The 20,714-nt window shown below is 51.4% G+C and overlaps 1 protein-coding gene across 4 annotated transcripts in view; it reads right to left on the bottom strand.

Annotated features, from left to right (window-relative positions):
* Positions 1-20,714, bottom strand: part of STARD8 (StAR related lipid transfer domain containing 8) — a 70,717-nt gene that overhangs the window by 28,320 nt on the left and 21,683 nt on the right. For 2 of the 4 annotated variants that reach the window (XM_082444930.1, XM_082444931.1), the window contains exon 1: positions 3,595-3,765. The exons of 1 other annotated variant lie outside the window; for it this stretch is intronic. Coding sequence is in view for 1 of the 3 variants with exons in the window: in XM_082444927.1 (XP_082301053.1) it covers positions 10,811-10,862 (52 nt within the window). In the remaining 2 variants the exon portion in view is untranslated. Of the gene's footprint in view, positions 1-3,594; positions 3,766-10,810; positions 10,917-20,714 lie in introns of those variants that run through there. One more of the 4 variants, XM_082444927.1, reaches the window with a different exon arrangement.

Genomic DNA, 20,714 nt, shown 5'->3' with positions numbered 1-20,714 from the left:
AAGCCTCCACAAGTCAGCCTTGGGAGCCCGAGCCCCAGAGCCAGAGCTTCAGAGATGGCAGCAGGCACTGTAAAACAAGGGGATAGGGCTCCATAATCCCTCCAGCTCAGACCTTTCCTGGGCCTCTCTTTCAAGGTTCAGCTCAAATGTCACTGCCTCTGTCAGTCACCTTCCCCTCAGTCAAAAGCCACTGCTCCCTGGTCAGGCCTCCCAGGGCAAAATACCCTCCTCAACAATTGGAAATATGAACACTGCTAGGATATTTGATGATATTAAGGGACTGTTTTAAAGTGTGATAGTGGTGCAGTGTCTATCATTTGAGTCCCTATCACTCATATATATATATATATATATATATATATGACTATTTATAGATAAATCAAAAGGTGTCTGGGATTCATGTCAGAATAACAAGAAAGAGAATGAAGTAGATGGAGGCATATACAGGGAAGGATTGGCCATGGGCTAATGGCTGTTGAAGTTGGGTGACGAGCACATGGGATCTTATTACATTAATCATCTCTACTTTTATGTATGTTCGAAATTCTTCATAATAATTTTTTAAAGCCCTCACCGAGGTAAAGACTTAGTGTGTCGTGTATCATTCATGCCACTCACCCCCATCTACTAGATGGTAGGTTCCCTGAAGGTGGAGGTTACACTTTGTGTCCTCCACAAGACCTAGTACCAAGAATTTAATGGCTAATAATTTATATAGCACTTGGTAGTTCACCAAGCACTTAGCCATGGATCCTCTTGTTTAATCCAGTAAAGTGGAAAAAGTGGGGAAAAACCAAGAGACTGAGAGATTGAGTGGTGCAGCAGAGCCTGGATTTAAACCTCCACGAGTCCTGCTCCCAGTCCCCAGTTCTTGGCCCCGCAACATGCTGGACTCCTGAGGAACTTAACCTCCAGTTCTGCAGTCCCTGAGAGGTCGCGGGTAAATAGGGACAGCAACAGTGGGCATGCAAGTTCCCAAGGTGGAAGGCTGGGCAAGAGGAGACTCAACACACAAACACAGAACTTCAGACTGGTGACAAGGGCCCAGATTGGTGCCTCCTGTCCACTGATTCAAATTTACTAGGACCCGCTCCCCCTTAATATACACACAAAAACCAAGGCCCCGGGTCACAGATGAATAAAGCCGTAATAAACACTTGACACCAACAACTGTGTTTCCAGCCCTGTGCTCAACTCCTCTGTTTAGGGTTGTAGGGTGGGGGAGTTCACACATCCCATCCTAGAGCCCTTGCATCTTTCAGATCCCCTATCTTTACTTTATCTGATAACAGCCTCCCAAAGGCCCAGGGCCATGACACTCAATCTTACCCAAACTGGGAGTCCAAGAAAAAAGTTCTCCTTATCCTATTCAAGCCAGAGGCAACTCCTTCTTCCAGTGAGAGACCCCATGCCCCACCTTCCCCAAGAAGGTGGAGGCACAGCCTGCCTTTGTTAAACCTGTCATCTGTTGAACCTGAACTTTCCAAGGCTGGAACAGGGAGCTCCAGGAGTCTCCGGGCAGAAAAGCACTGACCGCTGCCACAGCAGCCCCATTAGAGACTCGATCCTCTCCTCCCTTCGGGACTTTCTTGCTTTTGTGTTGCTGCTGTTATCCCTATACCCGGATCCAGGGGTCCTCTGCTCCCTCCTCTCCAATCTATAGCCCTAAGAATGGAATTTTTAAACCTCAAGAAGACAGAGAGTGTCAAAGTTTGGACTTCTCTGTGCCACTTCCTTCACTCCTCTGTTCAAACTCAGGAAGTGTTGTCTTCTGTCTTCCCCGCAAGACTCATGCCCCCCGCCCCCCCGCCCAGGACTCACACAGGGTACACAGCCCTTTAGTGCAACTTCAGCCTCTCTTCTTGCCCTAAACACCTCCAGATATCATCTCCCTCTCCTCTCCAGATCAGGGAGAGGAGCTGCAGATGCACAGAGAGGTTTAGCATACTGCTCCAAGAATTGCTTACGGAGTGGAGAAAAGGCAAGCAAATAGGGGAAACCAGACTCTATCCATGTGGTGTTTTCTAACTACAGAGGTCCAGGGAGTAGAAATTCCAAATCCCAAATCCAGAAAATAGTTGGACAAAGGCCAAATCCTGGAAATGAGGACCAGCCCAGAATGTCCAGCGATATGGTAGCTGTAGCTTTAGGGTGAAAGAATCTTCCACCCCTAAAACCATCATTCCCATCACATTCTTTCCGTTCACTCCATCAACCACTCAGAAACCACCTGCAGTCACCACCTTCTCTACGCCCTTGGGCTGCCTGCCTTCTCATTCCCCCCACAAGAACTGTCTCTCTTCTATTCCAGGAGGATGAAAGTGAAGGGAAAATTCAGAGAGCAGTAAGACAGACGGTGGGTGGGGACATCAACCCCTAGAGTGGGGGCGGGAACAGGTCCACAGCAGGAGTCAGGGTTTGAAAATAGCCCTGGGTGTGATTCATCACCGTCTCCTTCGGGGTCGGCAGACGTGGGTGCTCTGAGTGAGATGGAGACAAGCCAGGGCCCTCCAGCGCAACCTCTGGGGCCCAGGGCTCTGCGTTGGCCCCACCACTCCCCACCAGTCTGGCTGCTGTCCTGCTTGCCCTCCCCACCACCACTAGTTTTCCAGCTGGCTTAGCTGCATAATCACCACAAGGCTCTCCATCTGCATAGCTCCTGTCGCCCCAAGCATCTCAGAAACAACCCTTTACCTGCCAGTTTAAGAGCCTGGACAAGTCACCAGATGTCAGGGTGGAAGAGACTGGCCCTTTAGATACCGAAATCCAGCCCACCACCCAAGGTGCAGTTGAAAACACTGTGGCCCACAGAAGTAGCATGACTCGCCTAAGGTCACATGAATTAGTGGCTAAGCCTTGGTTCCCCGAGTCGTAACTCAGTACTTTAAAGAGCTGGGGAGAAGAGAAATGGAGGAGAGAACCTCAGACTATCTAATTGGGAAATCCCAAAAACTTCCATTAAAAGGCCTTTGCTCAGAGGTTCTCTAATCTAAACCCATTTTGGACTTCATGGGGAAACTGAGCCCTGGAAGAAACGACTTATCCAAAGGTTTTCGCTTGATCCCCGCTGCCACCTCAATACCAGGAAAGTCCGGGCGTTTCTCAGAAGGAAGGCAGTGGCCGACGGGAAAGCCCATGCTGCCCAACCAGGGGCTTCCTGGAAATGCGCTCAAAGCAGAGGAAGGAGGAGAGGAGAGGAAAAGCGGCGTGACCCGACCGCAAAGCCCAAGCCCCGCTACCCCGCCCAATTCCAGCCCGTCTCCGAAGTCCCTGAGCTACAGCTCTGGGCTCCAGTCAGGCCCGGGGGTAATGGGCGGACAGCCGCCTTCCACCACCCCACTCCCGAGGCTTCCTAGGGAGAAGCGCGGCTGGCGGGCTCCGGGGGTCCCCCAATTTCGGCGACACCGGCCTCTAATCCTGGGGACGCAAATGGCTCGGCTCGCTCCCTCTGCGTCTCCCGTGGACGCCGCGCAGCCGAACCGCTAAGAGCGGGGGCCGGAGCGCGCCGGAGAGGCGAGGCGAGGAGAGGCGAGGCGAGGGAGCCCCGGCCCCCCGCCGGCCCCGACCTCCCCCGGCCGTCGCCCCAACTCCCACCTGGAGGCCGCGTCCGTCGCTTTGGGTTCGAGACCCCGACGCAGCTGCCAGCGGGCGGGAGGCACGCGCGGAGCCTGGGGTTGGGCGGGGGTAACGGTGCCAGCCAGAGGAGCAGCTGCCGCGGCTGCTTAGCTGTTGTCAACCCGCGGCCACTCTCTGCGCAGGTGGGGAGGGAGCAGCGGCGAGTCGGGTGGCGGGGACGCCCCGCCCACGTACAGGACCTTCGACCAATGAGGGCGCAGTCCGGCCCACCGAACTCCCCAGAAAGCGGCCCAAATTGTGGTGGGCGGGGCTTTGCCTTCGAGTTCTTCCAATCCCCGCGCTGCTGCCACTTCCTCCGGTCACACCAATGCGGGGGGGGGGGGGGCTGGGACAAGGCACAAGCCCAGGGCCAGCAACTAAGGGTGAAGGAACGGGGTGACCGGGCACGCAGACTAATATCTATTGAGCTCTGTAAGTGACTGGCACCGTGGGCGGTGGTGGGGGGGATTTAAATACTTACGCCATGTGCACGGGAAGGTTCAGTGGCTTGCTGAGGATAATTTACAGGGAGTTCAGAAGACACAACTTTGGTGAGATCTCCGATTAGTTGGGGCAACCAAGAGAACATTAGATATTTGAGAAGGAAGTTGCCATTCCCACCTTGTTCAGGCCTCAGCATTCTGCAACTCCCCCACTCTCTGCCCCGTGTCCAAACTCTACCTCTGCGGAGAAATGCACGGAAAACTTGGGGCATTTGCATTAATCATAGTAGTAGAGGGCTCCCAAGAGTTGTGACAGCAAGTACCACCAGAAAGCCTGTTTAAATTCAGTAAGAAACCGAGTGTTAAGATTTGATTTCTCTCTTGCCTTTCCTCACAAGGGTCCAACACAAGTTCACACTTTGATTTCATTGTTGACTTGGGGACTCCTATTAGCCAGGGATGGAAATATCCAAGACCCCATGCCACTCAATCACCATCCTTCACATTTACAAATGCAGAAACTAAGAAGAGATGACTCACTCAAGTTTTCCCAGCAAATCCATGGCAGTAACAATACCTGCACACCGGTTTTCTAATAGATGGGAGATTTCATACCTAACAGATGGGAGAAATGAAGCTGAGATTCCTAGAAAGCAGGGACTGCATCCAACTTGTTGCCTAGAGTACCCAACACTGAGGAGAGCAAAAATTAATGTTTCTTAGGACTGCAACTTTCTTAAGGTCGTCCGAGGCAATGGCAGAGCCAGACCTAGCCCCAGGTGACCCCTCTTGCCTGGCCTTCAGTACACTAGGCCAAACTGGAATTCTTCCACCTTCCTTCCCTGCCAGCCCTGATGAGAATCAGAGGAGAAATGGTGAAGCAAGGCTACCTCCAGTGTGTACTCCTCTTTTCCTCTCAATGGCATAACCGCACACAGCTGGCACTTTGCTCAAGATGAGCCATGTCCCCTTGGGTCTTGGATGTGGATGAGGCCTGTATGCCAGAACTCACTCCTGGAAACAAAATCCTACCCAGAGTCAGAAACCTTTATGATGGGTGGGAAGAAACCTTTATGATGGGTCACTCAAGATGACCTTCCTGAGACTGGGTTGCTATATTTGTAAGTATCCCTAAGGCTCTGAGTTGGAGCCAAACTTATCTTGCTTCTGGAAAAGGCTAGAAGAATATAAGAGTGTGGGTCCTGCAATGATCCTAGAGCTTCCCTAAGGGCAGGAAACCATGTCAGAGCAGATTCCATCCACTCATGACACCAAGCACAGTGCCTACAGTAGCTTCTCAATAATGTTTGCTAATGGGTGAATGAATGTTAAAAGATACTCAAGGGACAACCATGAATAAATAGGATCAAACAAATGATGAGCAAAAAACCCAATTTACCTTTTGGTATATACATTTAACTGAATCAGATATGATGGGTTCTGAGATACCCAATTCTTTAAAAAAAAAAAAAAAAAAGGCAATCAAACCTGAAAACTGCAAAAGGGAAAACTACAGGAAGTACAAAAACTACAAAGAGTACAAAAACTACAAAAGGAGCAATTGCTATAAATAATGAGAACAAGAGCTTCACAGTGCCTGGCATAGACTAGGCACTCAATAAAAACATCTGGTAATGAGTGAACACAATAGTCAGCGAAAGCTACAATCCTAATATTTGCCATGCACATTGTGACATTCTGAAATGGCCCAAGCAATGTCTAGGCTATTTCTCTGGATGTTTTTTGATCTTTCCCGTATCCCATGAGCTTCAGAAAAGCAAGGAGAGCTCAGCCTCGTAAGAAAAACAAAGATAGTTCATCTCCTTCAACCACCAGCAGCCCTTGTTCCCCAAGCCCCCTAACCCAACCTAAGCCAGAGTCTTGCATAGAACAGATATTCGGTAATGGTGCCTGGAAGATGAGAACATGGTACCTTTTCACAGGTTCCTTACTGGGCTGCATCTTGAATGACTCTAGAGATAACTGGAGCCTCCAGGTCTTTGCCATCCCTTTTTCCATAAACCCCCCTATTTCCTGTGTGTCCTATAGTGCTGCTGCTGCCCTGGATGTCAGCTCAACCATCAGGCAGAGAAATGTAGAGTCTTCATGGGGGTAGGCTGAGGGCAGGTGAAAAAGCCTCAGGGTGAATGCGTGTGTTTCTATGCCTGAGGCACGGGGCTTCCCTCATTCTACCACTACCACAGCCCAACTGTGTCATACAAAAGGCAGTACAATGGATTCTGGAGCCAGACAACCTGGGTACAAAGTGCAACTCTGCTACTTACTAGCTGTGTGACCTTGGGCAAATTACTTTCCAACTTTCTGTGCCTCAGTCTCCTCATCTGTAAAGTATGGACGATAATCATAGTCCTGACCTTATTCTGCTGCTAAGCAGATCCACTGGACTAAGTGACACTTAGAACAGTGGCTGGCACCTAGACAGTGCTTCTAAGTGTTAGATATGGTGACAGAGGCACTGAGCAATGGTAGAGTGAGCCCTGGATCAGGAAGTAGGAGAGTTGGGTGCTAGTCCCAGTTCTACAGCTTTCTGGCTGTGTCACCCAGGGAAAGTCATTGTGCCACTCCAACCATCAGTTTCTTCATCTGTAAAATGAGGGGAGAGTACAATCCCTAGTGGGCAAAGTTGAGACAATGGATGTGAGGCTGTACTGTAAAGGGTGACAGGTGATAGGATGGCACTGAAGGTGTTGCAGAGCTAAGTTTTTTGCCAGGGCCAATCAGCTCTTTCCTTCTAGGCAGTGGCACAGAGAAACTCTGTATGCCCTTACCCTGAGCCTCACTCTGAGACACTTGCATCCCAATAAGCACCCATCTGAGGACTTACAACAGTCCCTACACCCCTCCCTGCCCAGGATGGGGATTCCTCAGGCTGTTGCAGGTAGACCCATAGCCCCACTCCAGAATGGCCCAGGGTAACATCAGGTAGGAACCCAACAGACTCTTCCACTACTCTTTTCCATGCAGCTAAAGGAGCAGCAGCAAATAATTCCAGGGAACTCAGTTGGGAAGAAAAAAAGAGGAGTAGGAGCTGCGAGGGGAAAATCAATTACACTCAGACCAGCCCTGCCCAGCACAAGACCATGGGTGCCCTGACACACGCACTCACACTTGCACACATATTCCTGCAGGCCTCATGGAAAGCCCACCCATCAGGCCTGGGAGGGTAAAGGACCGCTCCCTGGTGGTTTAGGGCCCCCACCCAGCCTCATGAAAAGGGGCTATTGATCAGGCTGCCACAACGTGGGATTGTGACAGGTTGTAAAAAAAAATAAATTCCTGAGGAGCTGTGGCCACGTCAGGGGGGTGTGCACTAAGGGGGCAGCTGGAGTAGGGCCAGATGTGGGGAGGGGAAAATGTAGTGGTGGGAGGGGCTTGCAAAGGTGAGGGGCACACAGACACCTCACTGAGCACTGCCAAGTGGGGGTGGGGGACAGAGAGCTATGCCCTGGGAGGAGCACAAAGACCCCCTGTCAGCTCACAACCCAGGGGACTGCCGTGGCTGTGCTCACCCCACACCCCAGAGCACTCCGCAGCGGGGAGCTCTGTGCTGGGCTGGGAGCCCTGGGCTGGCTGTGAGGGGAGCTGGAGCACTGGCCAAGCCAGGCACAGGCCAGGGGAGTTTCAAGGGTCACTTTTGCCCTTTCTGGGCTCTCCCTCCTTGAGCTAGGACACAGAGGCACTCATTCCCTCCCGCCTGCCTTCTGCAGCCATCAAGAGGAGAGTGTTGGGGCAGCTCATGACTGCCTCCAGACATTTGGACTAGGCAGCTGGAGGCAGAAAACCCAGGCCTACTCAGTCCCTGTCCCCGGCTCTTCCTCAGACATCCAAGAGCCTGTCTCCCTGTTCCTAACAAACACCAGATATAGTGTCAGCTTGATGGCATCCTGCAGCATCCACACAACAGACCCAGCGATGGGCCCCTTTCACACCCAGGATAGGACCCCTGCCTGGCTTTACTGGCCTATCTCAAAGGAGCTAGAGGTTTTCTGCTGCAAGCAGATGGTGCACCACCCCACAGCACTCTCCCCACCCCCCACCCCGTTCCCTTGGGGAAGTCGGCCTGCCTTGGGCCAAACGAAATAGGTGGGGTCACACTGGGCACGGACACCCGGAGCAGGATGTCCACCCCCAGCCCCCACACCCCACGCCATTCCTGTCCTTCAGAGGAAGGTCACGGTATGCTGAAGGGAAATGAGCAAAGGCAAGCCCACTTCCAGCTCGAGCCCCTCACCTTGCCCCGCACCCTTCCCATGCACACATACAAGCAGCTGAGGTCAGAGGAAAGTCCCTCTAACCTCCCCAACAGCTCCCTCTGCCTGATCTAGTTTCAGCCCTCAACTTGCTCCTTCCTGTCTAGGCTCAGTTTCCTCATCTGGAAAAACAGGGCTGGGTCCTGGTTTCTATGGTCCCTTCTTTCCAGATTATTCTCTGCTCCTGTGAGCTTCTCTGTGTGTCCCCAAGGGGTGGGGCTCCCAGAAACCCTACATGCATGGGGCTTCTGCAAAGGAAGGGGTGGTGGGGTGTGAGGGTCCTCTGAGGATGGGGCTTAGCAGGCAGCCAGGTGAGAAAGAGCAGAAGAAAGTGCAATAAAGGAAGGGGTAGGGCTGAGGTGAAATGCAGAGAAAGTGAGGGGGCCGAGGCCAAGCTGGTCCAGGTGGCTGGAGACCCGTCCTCTGCCTCCAGTGCTGTCCTCAGCTCACCCTGCAGCAGTAGACACCCAGAGCCCCTGAACAGAGCTCAGGATCCTGCCCCCTTGCCTGGGACCCTTCCACATGTCCCTCCCAGGAAGCAGCTCCCAAGACAAACTCTGGGAGGGTGAGGAGGAGATGAAGGAGGAGGAGAGAGGGGGCTCTTCCTTCCCACCCACAGGCTCCACCACCAGCCCACCACAGCCTGACCTCATGCTGCAGCTCACAAAGTTGGAGGGCTGCTGGGGTGAGGGGGAGGATGGGGGCGGAGAGTAGCTTTTACAGGTCCTGCCCACAGCCTGGCCCAGACCAACCCTGTGATTGTGGGTCTCTGGGGCTTGGCAATCTCAATTCAGACAGACAGTGCCTGTCCGCTGGCCACCCAACCACCCTGCCTCCTTCCCCTGAAGGATAGCCCTTAGAGGCCCCAGGATGACATCAGAGAGGGCATGGGATGTGTGATGTGGCTCCAGGGCCACTCAGCAAAGGGTGTGGGTTCTCCTTGGCCTTGGAGTCCCTATCTCATCTCAGTGGGCCCTTCGGCAAGCACAGCTCTCCCCCTCCTCAATATCCCTACACACACACACACACACACACACACAAATAAAAGTTCTGATCTGACCCTGAGCCAGCACCAGGGCTCCCCTACGCATACACATCAACCTGTCAGTCAACATGGACATCCAGGCACTGACAGGGGCTTGCGTGGGGAACAGGGTAGATAGGCCCAACAAGGGTCCCTACCTTCCTGGAACTCCCATGCCAGTGCGGGAGGCAATAGCAGCCCCAGATGGAGAATGCCCAACCCAGGCAGGTGGGCAGCCAGGTTAGGTCCCAGAGGACAAGGAGACAGGAGAGGACAGCAAGGCTCCCAGGTTGCATATCTGATGTCTCTGGATCAGCTGATTCCCAAGAAACACCAGGAAAGCGGCTTCTGGGTCCCACTCTCACCAAGGCTCCTGGATCAGGGGCCAGGACACTGCAACTCTGGCTTCTACCCTGCTTCTACCACAGAGATGCTGTGTGACTGGACTGAGAGTCTTGCCCTCTCTGGGCTTCAGTGTCCACATATATACAATCAGAGGGTCTGATCTGAGGATCTCCATAGCCCCCATCCTTCAATGCATTCAAGTTCCATGACAAATCTAAACTTGGTTTGCTATTCCCTATATGCCTTTTGAGTGGGAGCAAGGGGGAAATTACCAGGGAAAAGGAACAGGCAGAGCCTGGAAGGTTTTTTTCCGTGCTCAAAGAAACATATATTTTTTCCATTTTAAAAAAGACAAAGTGCCAGGCACTCTTGGAGGCCTGTTGGAGTGTTAACAGGCCCTGGGATGGCGCTTTTAGGCTTTACCAGCTGACTAAAAATGTGCTGCCAGGGTGGCTGGGCTGTGTCACGCAACTAGGGGACAAAGTGGGGCAGGAAGGGGCCCTTGGGGTGACGGGGAGTGTAGGGAGCTACCGGCTAGGTAGTAAGACATGGAGACAAAACGTGGGATAGAAGGATGGACAGATATTCGAACGAAGAGGTAAAAATACAGACCGAGGGTCAGACATATAGTGGAACAGGAAAACATAGAGGAGGGTGCAAGCGCCACACCAGAGGCAGCGACAAAGAAAGTGCTGGAGGAATAAGGGGCCAGGAACATACTGTTTATTAAAACTGCCTACTATGTGTTAATAACCATAGCAGCCTGTTTTTGTTCTTTCTGAGAGGAGGATGCCCACACAGGGAGAGAGGTGGGTAGCGACGAAGCCAGTCAGACCATAGGGATCAAAGGATGCTGCACCCAGGGACTGAGAGAGCTGGCTAAGAATTAGAAGCAAGCAGGCTGCGGGGGTGGAACGGCTGAAAAAGGGGGCTGCCAGCCAGGGGCGGGGTTTAGGCAAACGGACAGATGAAATCCATGAAAACGGGACTGGAACAACAGACGAGGCGGCGAGGGGGCCGGGAGTGCGGAGCCGGCGGGTGGCAGCACGGGGACTCCGGGCTCAGTGCAGCCGAGCCCCGACCTCCCGCAGGGTCCGCCCGGCTCTGATCACCTGGTTTCCAGCTCGGCGGGTCCCAGCGGGTGTCCTTCACACCCCGCGGCATCCACGTCCGGAGCTTCGGGAGCCGCAAGGCCTGTCCCCAGCCCTGCGCCTGGGCCATGAGTCCGCGGCGGCTCCGGCGCCTCGGGTGGAGGCCCCAGGACTGAGCCCGCGGCCGGGCAGCGCCGAGGAAGGGAGGGAGGGGCCGACCTAGCCCCGCCCCCCAGGGGCGACTAGAAAGTTCCACGCCCCCACCTTGAGCAGAAACTCCCCCTTCTCTGTCCTACACCAGCCTCAAGTCATTTAGCTCCACTACTCTGCCTCCCCATCGCCATCGGGCCTCCTCTCTGGGGTTGGAGTGCCCCTCCGGCCTTCTCCATCCTGGCCGCCTATCTGAGAGGTGTCTCACAAGCCACACCACTTCTCCCACCCCAGTTCGAGATAGCGAGGGTCTTTTTAGTCACCAGGTCAGCCCCTCCACCTCCTGTCTACTCGACATCTCACCAACCACGTGACATGACGGAAGACCTTGTGCAACATCCAGATGGAGAAGGAAACAATGGCTCCTGCCATCTTGGCCGACTGACTCACTCCTGGGCCTCCTCCACCCCCATAGTTCTCATTACCCCCCCACCCCGTTTTTTGTCTGTCTGACAAGAGCAACGGACCCTGGGTTCCAACAAGGACCCCTTGAAACCCTTCTAGTGCCAAGAATATCCTGGACCTTATGAGCAGAAGCATTCCTTAAAGACGTTCTTGTGTTACAAACCCAAAACTGAGGCCCAGGAATACAAATGACTTGGCCATCATCTAAGCAGGGGACAATTATCTCTCTGTCGCAGGACAGTTATGAGGATGTAAAGGGGCTGATCATGGTACCTGGCACAGAGTACAGTCTCCATAAAGAAAGGTTTGCTTTTATTCTCAAAGAGATCAGCACTGGGCATCCACCACCAAAAAAAGCCTGGACCCAGGACCCTATATTGCATAACCCATTCCCTTACCCCTAACCTCCATCTATGCAAGCAAACTTACATTACCTAACTTGGGAATGGTGGGGAGTCCCATCCCGCTTTGCTGACAATGGAGGGAAGGCAGTAAGATGCCAGCTCTCAGACCTGGCCATTTCCATTCCACTTGTGGTGGTGGCTAGTAAGGGAGTGGACAGTCTAACAGTGGCAGAATAACCTGGGCCATTTTCCTCTCTGATCCTCAATTTCCTCATCTGCAACATGAAGATAATAATCCCATGACACATGAGAATAAGGATAAGGGGATACACAGGTGAAGTTCACAGCCCCTCCCTCTACTGTCTCCTTCCCTTGTGCCACAAGACAAGGGCTGAGCAAATCCATTTGTGAGGGACAGGCTGGGAAAAGGAAGAGAGGTTTGTGAATTGATTTGTGCTTATTTGTCTGAAATTTGCACCCATTTTTTACAGACTCAGTGGCAGAGCTGGAAGGGAATGCGAGATTAACACGTTGATGATCTCCATGTCATTTGCCCTTTCCCAAGGCAGTGCTGGCACACAGTAGGTGTTTACAAAATATTTATTGAATGAATGTATTCTTCACATGGGGAAGAGAACTTGCCCAAGGTCCCACAGTGAATTCATTTCAGAATTGAGACAGATCTCCTGTCTACTCCTTCCACTAGGCCATTCTGCCTCATGGAGTTCTTTTTGTTTTTCTCTCATATGATCACAAATCAGTGGGGACCCCATTCCTCTCTCCTAGCACGCTCTGGCCTATCAGGAGTCCCCATTCTGGATTAGCTCAGCCAGGATAAACAGCCATCAGGAGGCCCCTCTCGGTGCCCAGCTTAGTGCTGCCAAGCCTTTGACTTTTGAGTTTCCAGCAGCCACTACACAGCGCCTGCCACAGGGGCAAGTTCCCTTCTGAGGAAACGGAGGCCCTGGTCGGCTCCTTCCAAGCACAGGAGTTTCCCTTTTGCTCTCTGGTGGGGCGGGAGTGCAGGATACAGCCCCTTGCAGCAGCAGCCTAGAAGGAAGGGTGGCAGCAGCCATTTCCTACCCTGCTAAGGCATCTTCCTCCCTGGCCAGTCCCTCCCCTATTTCCTGAGTTCCGCTTCTTGGGCTCCAGCCAGAACAGTAATATGAAAAGGCTCCAAAGTTTAACTTGAATCATAGGACCTGGGAACTGGGAAGGACCCCAGAGGTCATTTATTCCCACCTGCTCCCCACTGCAGTAATGCCCTCTGTTAATAAAGAGGAGGGGGCATCTGACTTAACCTCTTACAGCTTCAACTTCACGCCTCATCACATGGACAGGATGACACCCACCTGACAATGTTGTTGTGGGAGGAAATGTGAGAATGGATTTAATAAAAGCTAATGTGTATTGAGCACTAACTATATGACTGCCATTGTTCTAAGTGCTTTTTGCATACTAATCTATTTAATTCTTACCACAACCAGATAAAGCAGGTAATCATAATCATCATCATCACCCCCATTTTACAGATGAAGAAACTGAGGGACGACAAAGATAATGTAACTTGCTAAGTTCACACAGCTAATAAGTGGCGATGGTAGAATCTGAACCCTGAACCTCAGTTTTCACCCATATGATGCAGTGATCATCCTTACCCCAGAGAATGATGCATCATAAAGGTCCCGTGAGCTCACATGTGTTTGTGTGGCTGGAACTTTTGTACCCAAGGACCCTTAAGGCTGAGGGGGAAGAATGTGTAGAACCCCGGGGGCTGAAGATGTAACCTGAAGCTTTGTCTCCAAGCAGGGAATGTCTTTAAAATCCCTGCTCTTAAACATCTACTTGAATTTTCCAGTTAACTCCAGTGTACATCCATATTGTTTTCATATAAAAATGGGTGTTTTTCTCCTTTAAGCCTTTAAGGAAAGTTGACACTCCTGGGAGATGAGCCCCATTGGTCCTGTGCATCCATATGCCTCTAGGCCACCGCCTTTGACCCCAGGGGTGCCAGACACCTGACACATGGTAGGCCCTCAGTCACTGAGAATAGCTAACAACATTTATGAGGCACTTGTCATGTGAGTCAAAGTTCTAAGCACTTTCCACGTACGACTGTGCTTTAATCATCGTGACAACTCTGTGAGGAGGTCAAGTTCTTATCGTTGCCCTCATTTTTGGCGGGAAAACTGCAGCACAGAGAGATTAAGTAATTTGCCTGAGGCCACACAGTTGGGAAGTGACCACTGGGCTTTAAACCCAGACAAGCCTGTCAGCTTTGGCTAGTAATCACTATACATACTGCCTCTCCAGCCACAACAGAGCTTCTCACCCACACATCTCTACAACTTCAAACCAGGAAAATTCAGTTGATTCTTAGCAGAAGCAGACCTTATTCCAATGAGATGAGCAGCTCCTTGAGGGCAAAGATGTAGGGTCTCTCCCCCCCAACCCAGCCTTCCCTAGATCGATGGTAAGCCAGGAGCTGGGCTGTGCAAAGGGCTGGCTCCCCATTCATGTGTGGCAGCTGACTGCTTCTTGGCTGGTGGCAGTCTCTTGGACCCAGCACCTGTTGGGCTGGTGAAAGAGCACTAGCATTTCACACAGGAGTCCTCTGCCACCCTCCATAGCAAAGATCCAACTTCAGAAAGGGCTGCCCGTCATCTACAGGGACAAGTTCACACTTTTAAGGTTGGCATTCATAGTTCCACACAAGCTCACCCAGCCAAAGCAGCTGGCCTTCCCAGAACACACTAAACGTCATTAACCCTCCCAATGTGTTACATGTGCTCTTCTCTCACACACACACACACAATGCTTATCCTTATTTCCTTGACTCATTTCACAAACGCTTACGTGGTGCTTTCAATGTACCTGGCACTACTCTAAGCTCTTTGCACATTTTAACTCATGGACTCATCACAGAAACCATGTAAGTACTATTATTATCCCATTTTACAGATGAGGAAACTGAGGTACAAAGAGATTAAGGTATTTGCCCTATCTCCTGCACCTGGCAAAGTCCCACAGATCCTTGTAGCCACTCCTATGAATAGCATAAGCCATTCCCTTTCCAATTGCTCCTTCAGCTCAGTTTCATCAGCAATAATTCTATATTGAGTTGAGTTATCTGTATGTCTTCCTGTCCAATAAGAGTTTGGATCCTCTGAGACCAGGGACTGTGTTTTATTATTTATGGCATATCCATTGATCAGGAAGGAGCTTGGCACAGAGTTGGCACTTAGGGAATATTTGTTCAAGGACTGAATGAATGACTCAGAAGCAGCCTTGCCCAAACTCAATGGTGGCAGAAAGATTTGGAGTCTTCTTTCCCCAACATCACTGGGGTAGAGGAACGTCAAGATGGCTCGGTGACCAAGCATGAAATGCAACCACATTTGGTGAGAGGGGAAGAGAGAGAAGGCCCTTCCACCCTTCCGTGCCCTTTGTGTGGTTGACTCAAACCTGGCACCCTGACCACAAACCCATTTGGGCTGATGGGGCATCTACATCTAGCAAGCCACGAAAGCTGGCAGCTCTGGGGTCTGCTCCAGAGAACTGACCTCACTGGCTTCTGTTTCCCTCCCAAGGGCCCCATGACTCTGTGCAATTCAGAGGTTCATATGGAAAAGAGCAAAGGGTTTAAATGTCACCCCAGGGAGTTGGGGTTTGCTGCTATGGGTCTCAAACATTATGCTTCACCCAATTTGCTCTATCCTTCCCATGCTGGCCAAATGCACTCTGTGGACAACTAGAGGGCAATTTGGGCACAACTCTGGCCTCAAGTCCTGGTTCCACCATTCAGTAGCTGTGTAACCGTTGGCAAGTTATTGAACCTCAGTTTCTTCACCTAGAAAATGGAAATATTTTTTTTTCTGCCCCACAAACCTCGAGATAATGGATCTGAGAGCACTTTTTAAGTGGAAAATGACCAGATGTAGAGAGAATAGCGGTGGAGTGCTGCTTGGAGCAGTGTTCTGCAGCTTCCCAACTGAAGGCAGAAAGGTGAAGGATGGAGCCTCAGTCTTTCCCGTCTCCACCTGGCTGTGTCTGACTATGGCCCAATCATTAGCCTTTTCTGGGCCTCAGTAAAATGGGAAGGATCGTTCCTAGGTCCTTGCTGCCAAGTCTTAGAAGAGTTACTGGATGGGCAGCAACAGTGTATATGTTCTACAGATTTTATCAGCTCCAGAGAAGGGGCCCCTAAGAACTGCAACTCTCAAAGCAGCCTGGGGTTTGAACTCCAGCTTCAACACTTACTAGAAGACACATCATATCACTTTTCTGGGCCTCAGTTTCCTCACTATTAAAGGGAGACGGTAGCACCTACTCCCCGAAACTGTCATGTGACCCAAATGAGAAATCACTGATAAGATGCACTTGTCAGTGGCAAACTCACCCCTTAGCCTTTCGCCTGCCTGGCTATTTCCTTCCTGTCCTTGTGTCATGCAGGCTGCTCAATTTAATGTCTACTAATTCTTTTTGCCTTTATCTGGGAAGTAGTTACAGCACCCACCCACAGCTGCCCCTACTCCCACTCCTGGGCCTTAGCACACACCCCTCACCCTGATGGAACTTGCAGAAAGCCTTCCTCCTCTCCCCATCACCTGGCAAGGTGCAGCACCACCCCACAGGAACACGGACTCTGCAGCCTGGCTCAGGGATCCAGGGCTCGGTCCATTTGAGCAGCTGGCCTGGCCATGAACAAAAGCAGCTTTTGTGTCAGAGAAGGAGTTTGCAATTTGGCGGCGGTGGTGGGGTGGGTCAGTCATCTGCCTCCTGCATCATCACTCTTGTGTGACTTGCCACGAGGGCTGGCAAGCCATGGCAGTGAACAGGCTTTGTCTGCATCTGTCACTTGGTGTGTTCCTTTGGGATTCCAGGCCACTGTGTGACAGAGTGCCCAAGTGGCTGGGGCCTCCACAGAAGCCCAGCCTGGAGTTGATGGGCCCTCAGAGAGCATCTGCTCCACCCCCTCATTATACAGATGGAGATCCTGAGGCCTGTGCAGGGAGGGGCAAGCAACTCAGGGCCCTGCACCCAGGTTTTGCCCTTCAGTATTTGCCCCTGCCTTGCCCTGCCCTGCAGATTCAGTCATCTTCCAGAGGTCTTACGGGTCTGACTGGCTCAAACTATCAGGTCAGAAGGGACTCCAGAGAAGTCCCATAGTTCTCTAGGAGGAACATTTCTCCTCTGTGTGGTATCCTCAGGTAACCCATGCCAAAGTCTGAAAACAAAAGCTGGCCATGCGCAGGTTCTTAGATAAACAGTGGTGAGTCTTGAACAGAGGGGGGGCGTCCACACACATAGCAGTGAAAGGGATGGTGAGCTGGGCTGTCCCTCTGTACTTCCCTGACAACAATGCGTTGGAAGCCACCCTGCTGTCCTAGAACCCTGCAGGAGAAGGAGCCTTGTGAAAATGCTCTCGCCCGCCAAGAGTTCAATCAGAAGGCCTGAATGGCAGGATTTAGCCCCACGTCAGCTGCATCCCCCAGACTGGAGAGCTCAGGGGAAGGGACCACGTCCCTTGTCAAAACAGAACCCCAAACCCTGTGTAGTGAGAGGCTCCATGAGGACAGGGCCTTGTCTTGGTGTCTTTTTTTTTTTTTTAATTAATAGCTACTTTATTTATTTATTTATTTTTGGCTGTGTTGGGTCTTCGTTTCTGTGCGAGGGCTTTCTCTAGTTGCGACAAGCGGGGGCCACTCTTCATCGCGGTGCGCGGGCCTCTCACTATCGCAGCCTCTCTTGTTGTGGAGCACAGGCTCCAGACGCGCAGGCTCAGTAGTTGTGGCTCACGGGCCCAGTTGCTCCGCGGCATGTGGGATCTTCCCAGACCAGGGCTCGAACCCAAGTTCCCTGCATTAGCAGGCAGATTCTCAACCACTGCACCACCAGGGAAGCCCTGTCTTGTTGTCTTGAAGTCTGGGGTGGCCCCAGCCTGATAGGAGGGTCCAGAGGGGCTCTTCACACTCAGGGCCCAGGGGCAGGGCCTCTGGGTCAGGGTCCCCTCCCCTCCTGCTCACCCCTCCTTTCCTGGCTCTTCTCCGCCCAAGCCTGGATGTTCTATGTTCTAGTTTAACCAAGGAGGCTGTTCTCTTTGACCAAGTTATTGTCCTCCATGCCTGGTGGTGCCACCCATGCCCCCTTCTGCCTTTGACTTGCTATATAACCTTTGGGCATGTTACTTGCCCTTTCAAGTCTAATGATATCTTCATCTGAGCATAAAAAGTTAGATGGACTAGGTCAGCAGGCTTGCAAATTGTGCCTCCCAGTGGCTGGGGAGGAGCCTCAAGGCCTACCTTGGGGATGTTGGGGGAGGGAAGAACGAGGGAAGGCTGAGCCTGGAAGCTCAGGTTCCCATCCCTACCCCACCTTGCTTCAATCAGAGCCATGCTGCTTTTCATCTGTTTTATACATTGAGCTTCCACACAGGATTCAGTTTGGGGGAAAAAAAGTCTGCGTCTAAGAAAAAGCAAATGGACTAGACATGTCCTTACACCTGGGCCTCAGTTCCCTTCTGAGTGATCATTACAGGCCATAATACAAGTCAAACCTTTAGAGCAGTGCCCAGCACGTAATGATGATGACACTAATAGCTACCATTTATTGAGCACTGTATGCTGGGCATCGCTTAAAGGCTGTACCAGGGTCAACTCATTTGTTCCTTCCAAATCTTCTCAAGAAGGCACAATTGATATCTTCATTTTACACATAGGACACTGAGGCACAGAGAAGTTAAGGAACTTGTCCAAGATCACACAGCTAATGGGGGGTACAACTGGGATTCGAATACAGGCATTTTGGCTCTAGTGCCCTCCTTCTTGATCGGTCCAACTATTGGTTCTCCATACATATTTAGTTATTTTTGTTATTCTTATGGTTATTTCCATTGGTATGTTCTCTTACCCTTCATCTGAAAGTTGCGCTGAGTTCACCTCTCAATGTGACTGTGCACCTAAAACCAGACCGTGGCTGTAGAGTGGGTGCATTCCTGTTCTGGCAGCCAGCCAGGCCAGGCTTCAGGGTGCCCTTGCCCCAGATCTGCAGAGATAAAGCCTATGGTCTGGGGCCACTTCCCCAAACAGTGGGCAGTGGGAAAAGACTGAGTTTGCTAAGAAAATAATGGACTTGAGGATATGGGGAGGGGGAAGGGTAAGCTGTGACAAAGTGAGAGAGTGGCATGGACATATATACACTACCAAACGTAAAATAGATAGCTAGTGGGAAGCAGCCGCATAGCACAGGGAGATCAGCTCGGTGCTTTGTGGCCACCTAGAGGGGTGGGATAAGGAGGGTGGGAGGGAGGGAGACGCAAGAGGGAAGAGATATGGGAACATATGTATATGTATAACTGATTCCCTTTGTTATAAAGCAGAAACTAACACACCATTGTAAAGCAATTCTACTCCAATAAAGATGCTAAAAAAAAAAAAGAAAGAAAAGAAGAACTGGCTCGCATGCTCAGAGCCTAGAAGAAGCCAGGGAGCAGACCGGCGGGAACCTGTAAAGTGGCTGGATGTCCCACAGGTGACAAGGCTCTGCTGACTTGCTCAGTTCAGCCCTTACTGACCCATCACTCTAAGTGTCCTCCATTCGCCCAGGTCAGCCTTCCTTCTTATATTTCTTCTCCTTTTTCTGGCCCCCTCTGTTTTTCTCTTCCTCTCCCCTCCCTCTCCTTGCTCAGCAAGGCTCATAATAACTTGCTAAACCACAACCCTCATATTTCTTATATTTCCACTTCCCAGGGAAATTTCTCAGCTGGTCCTGACTGATTCTCCTAATTGATCCTCCCACTCTGGCCACATTCATCTCTTCTCGGGCCCCACCCATCTTCCCCAGGCTGGATCCCCTAACTTGAACCCTTCGGCCCAAAGCCTTGCTCCTTCTCCCTACCTTTACTTGGCTGTCAGAGCCACTAACTCCCTGGGTGAGTCCCTTCCCTTTTCTGGGTCTCAGTTTGTCCATCTGTTAAAGGTTGAAGGGGAGGAGTGATTGGACTAAATGATATCCGAGGAGTTTTCTAGCTTTAATTTCCAACCCTTTTATATCTGGTCCATTTAGAAAATTGAATCTTCTTGGCCACTTTCCCCTCTCTCTCTCTCTCTCTCATTTATATCTATGTATATGCACACACACACACACACAAATGTGTCTGTGTGTGTGTCTGTGTGTGTGTGTGCTGAGAACTCTGAAAACACCACTTAAGGCCAGAATCCGAGGAACTGGGAGCTGAGGGAGGTAGGGGGTGGGAACAGGAGTTGCTGAATTTTCAAAGTAGAGCAGCATTTTAAAAGCCAAGTGACTTTAGAAAAATGGTCCTCTCGGTTGAGGTTGAGTTTGGCTCCAGAGGAAGCTCAGGGAACTATGTGCCCAGAACCAGGGCAGGAGCAAAGCACTGACTCCGCTGGGTGTGGTGCACCCCCTGGGCTTGAGCTCCATGCCTGCCCCCCGCCCCACCTGACAGTCACCACTTGCCTGTTCCAGACAAATCATCAGAACTAGGGGCAATGGGGACCCAGTCCCAGATGGGCCAAGGTTTCTGTTCTCAAGGTGCTTACAGTCAAATTGCAAAGACAAGCATGGAGATAAATAGAGCATCCCTTAGAGTTTCCAAAATGCTTTCATTTCTTTTGTCTCATTTGGTCCTTACAACAACCCTGTGAGATAGCAGGAGAGGAACTGTTATCCCATTTTACAGAACAGAGGACTGAGAGTCAAAGAGAAGACAGAATTCACCCTAGCTGATCTGACCGGCAAGTGGAGAGCTGAGACACAGACCCAGGTGTTTAATTTCCAGAGCCAGTGCTCCCTCCAAAGCATTATGCTCTCTCGCGTTTTCAATAGCTTTGACAATAGAAGCTTTCTGGAAACTACCGGAAAAACTTCCTAACGGTGGCTAATTGTCAAAAGTGGGAGTGAGGAGTTATAGGACTTTGGCTCTCCATTTTATATCCAGATATTCA

Source organism: Balaenoptera physalus (genome assembly GCF_965194825.1).
Source record: "Balaenoptera physalus genome assembly, chromosome: X".
NCBI classification, from domain to species: Eukaryota; Metazoa; Chordata; class Mammalia; order Artiodactyla; family Balaenopteridae; genus Balaenoptera; species Balaenoptera physalus.
The sequence above is the reverse complement of the archived record's forward strand: the minus strand, read 5'-3'. Positions and strand labels throughout refer to the sequence as shown.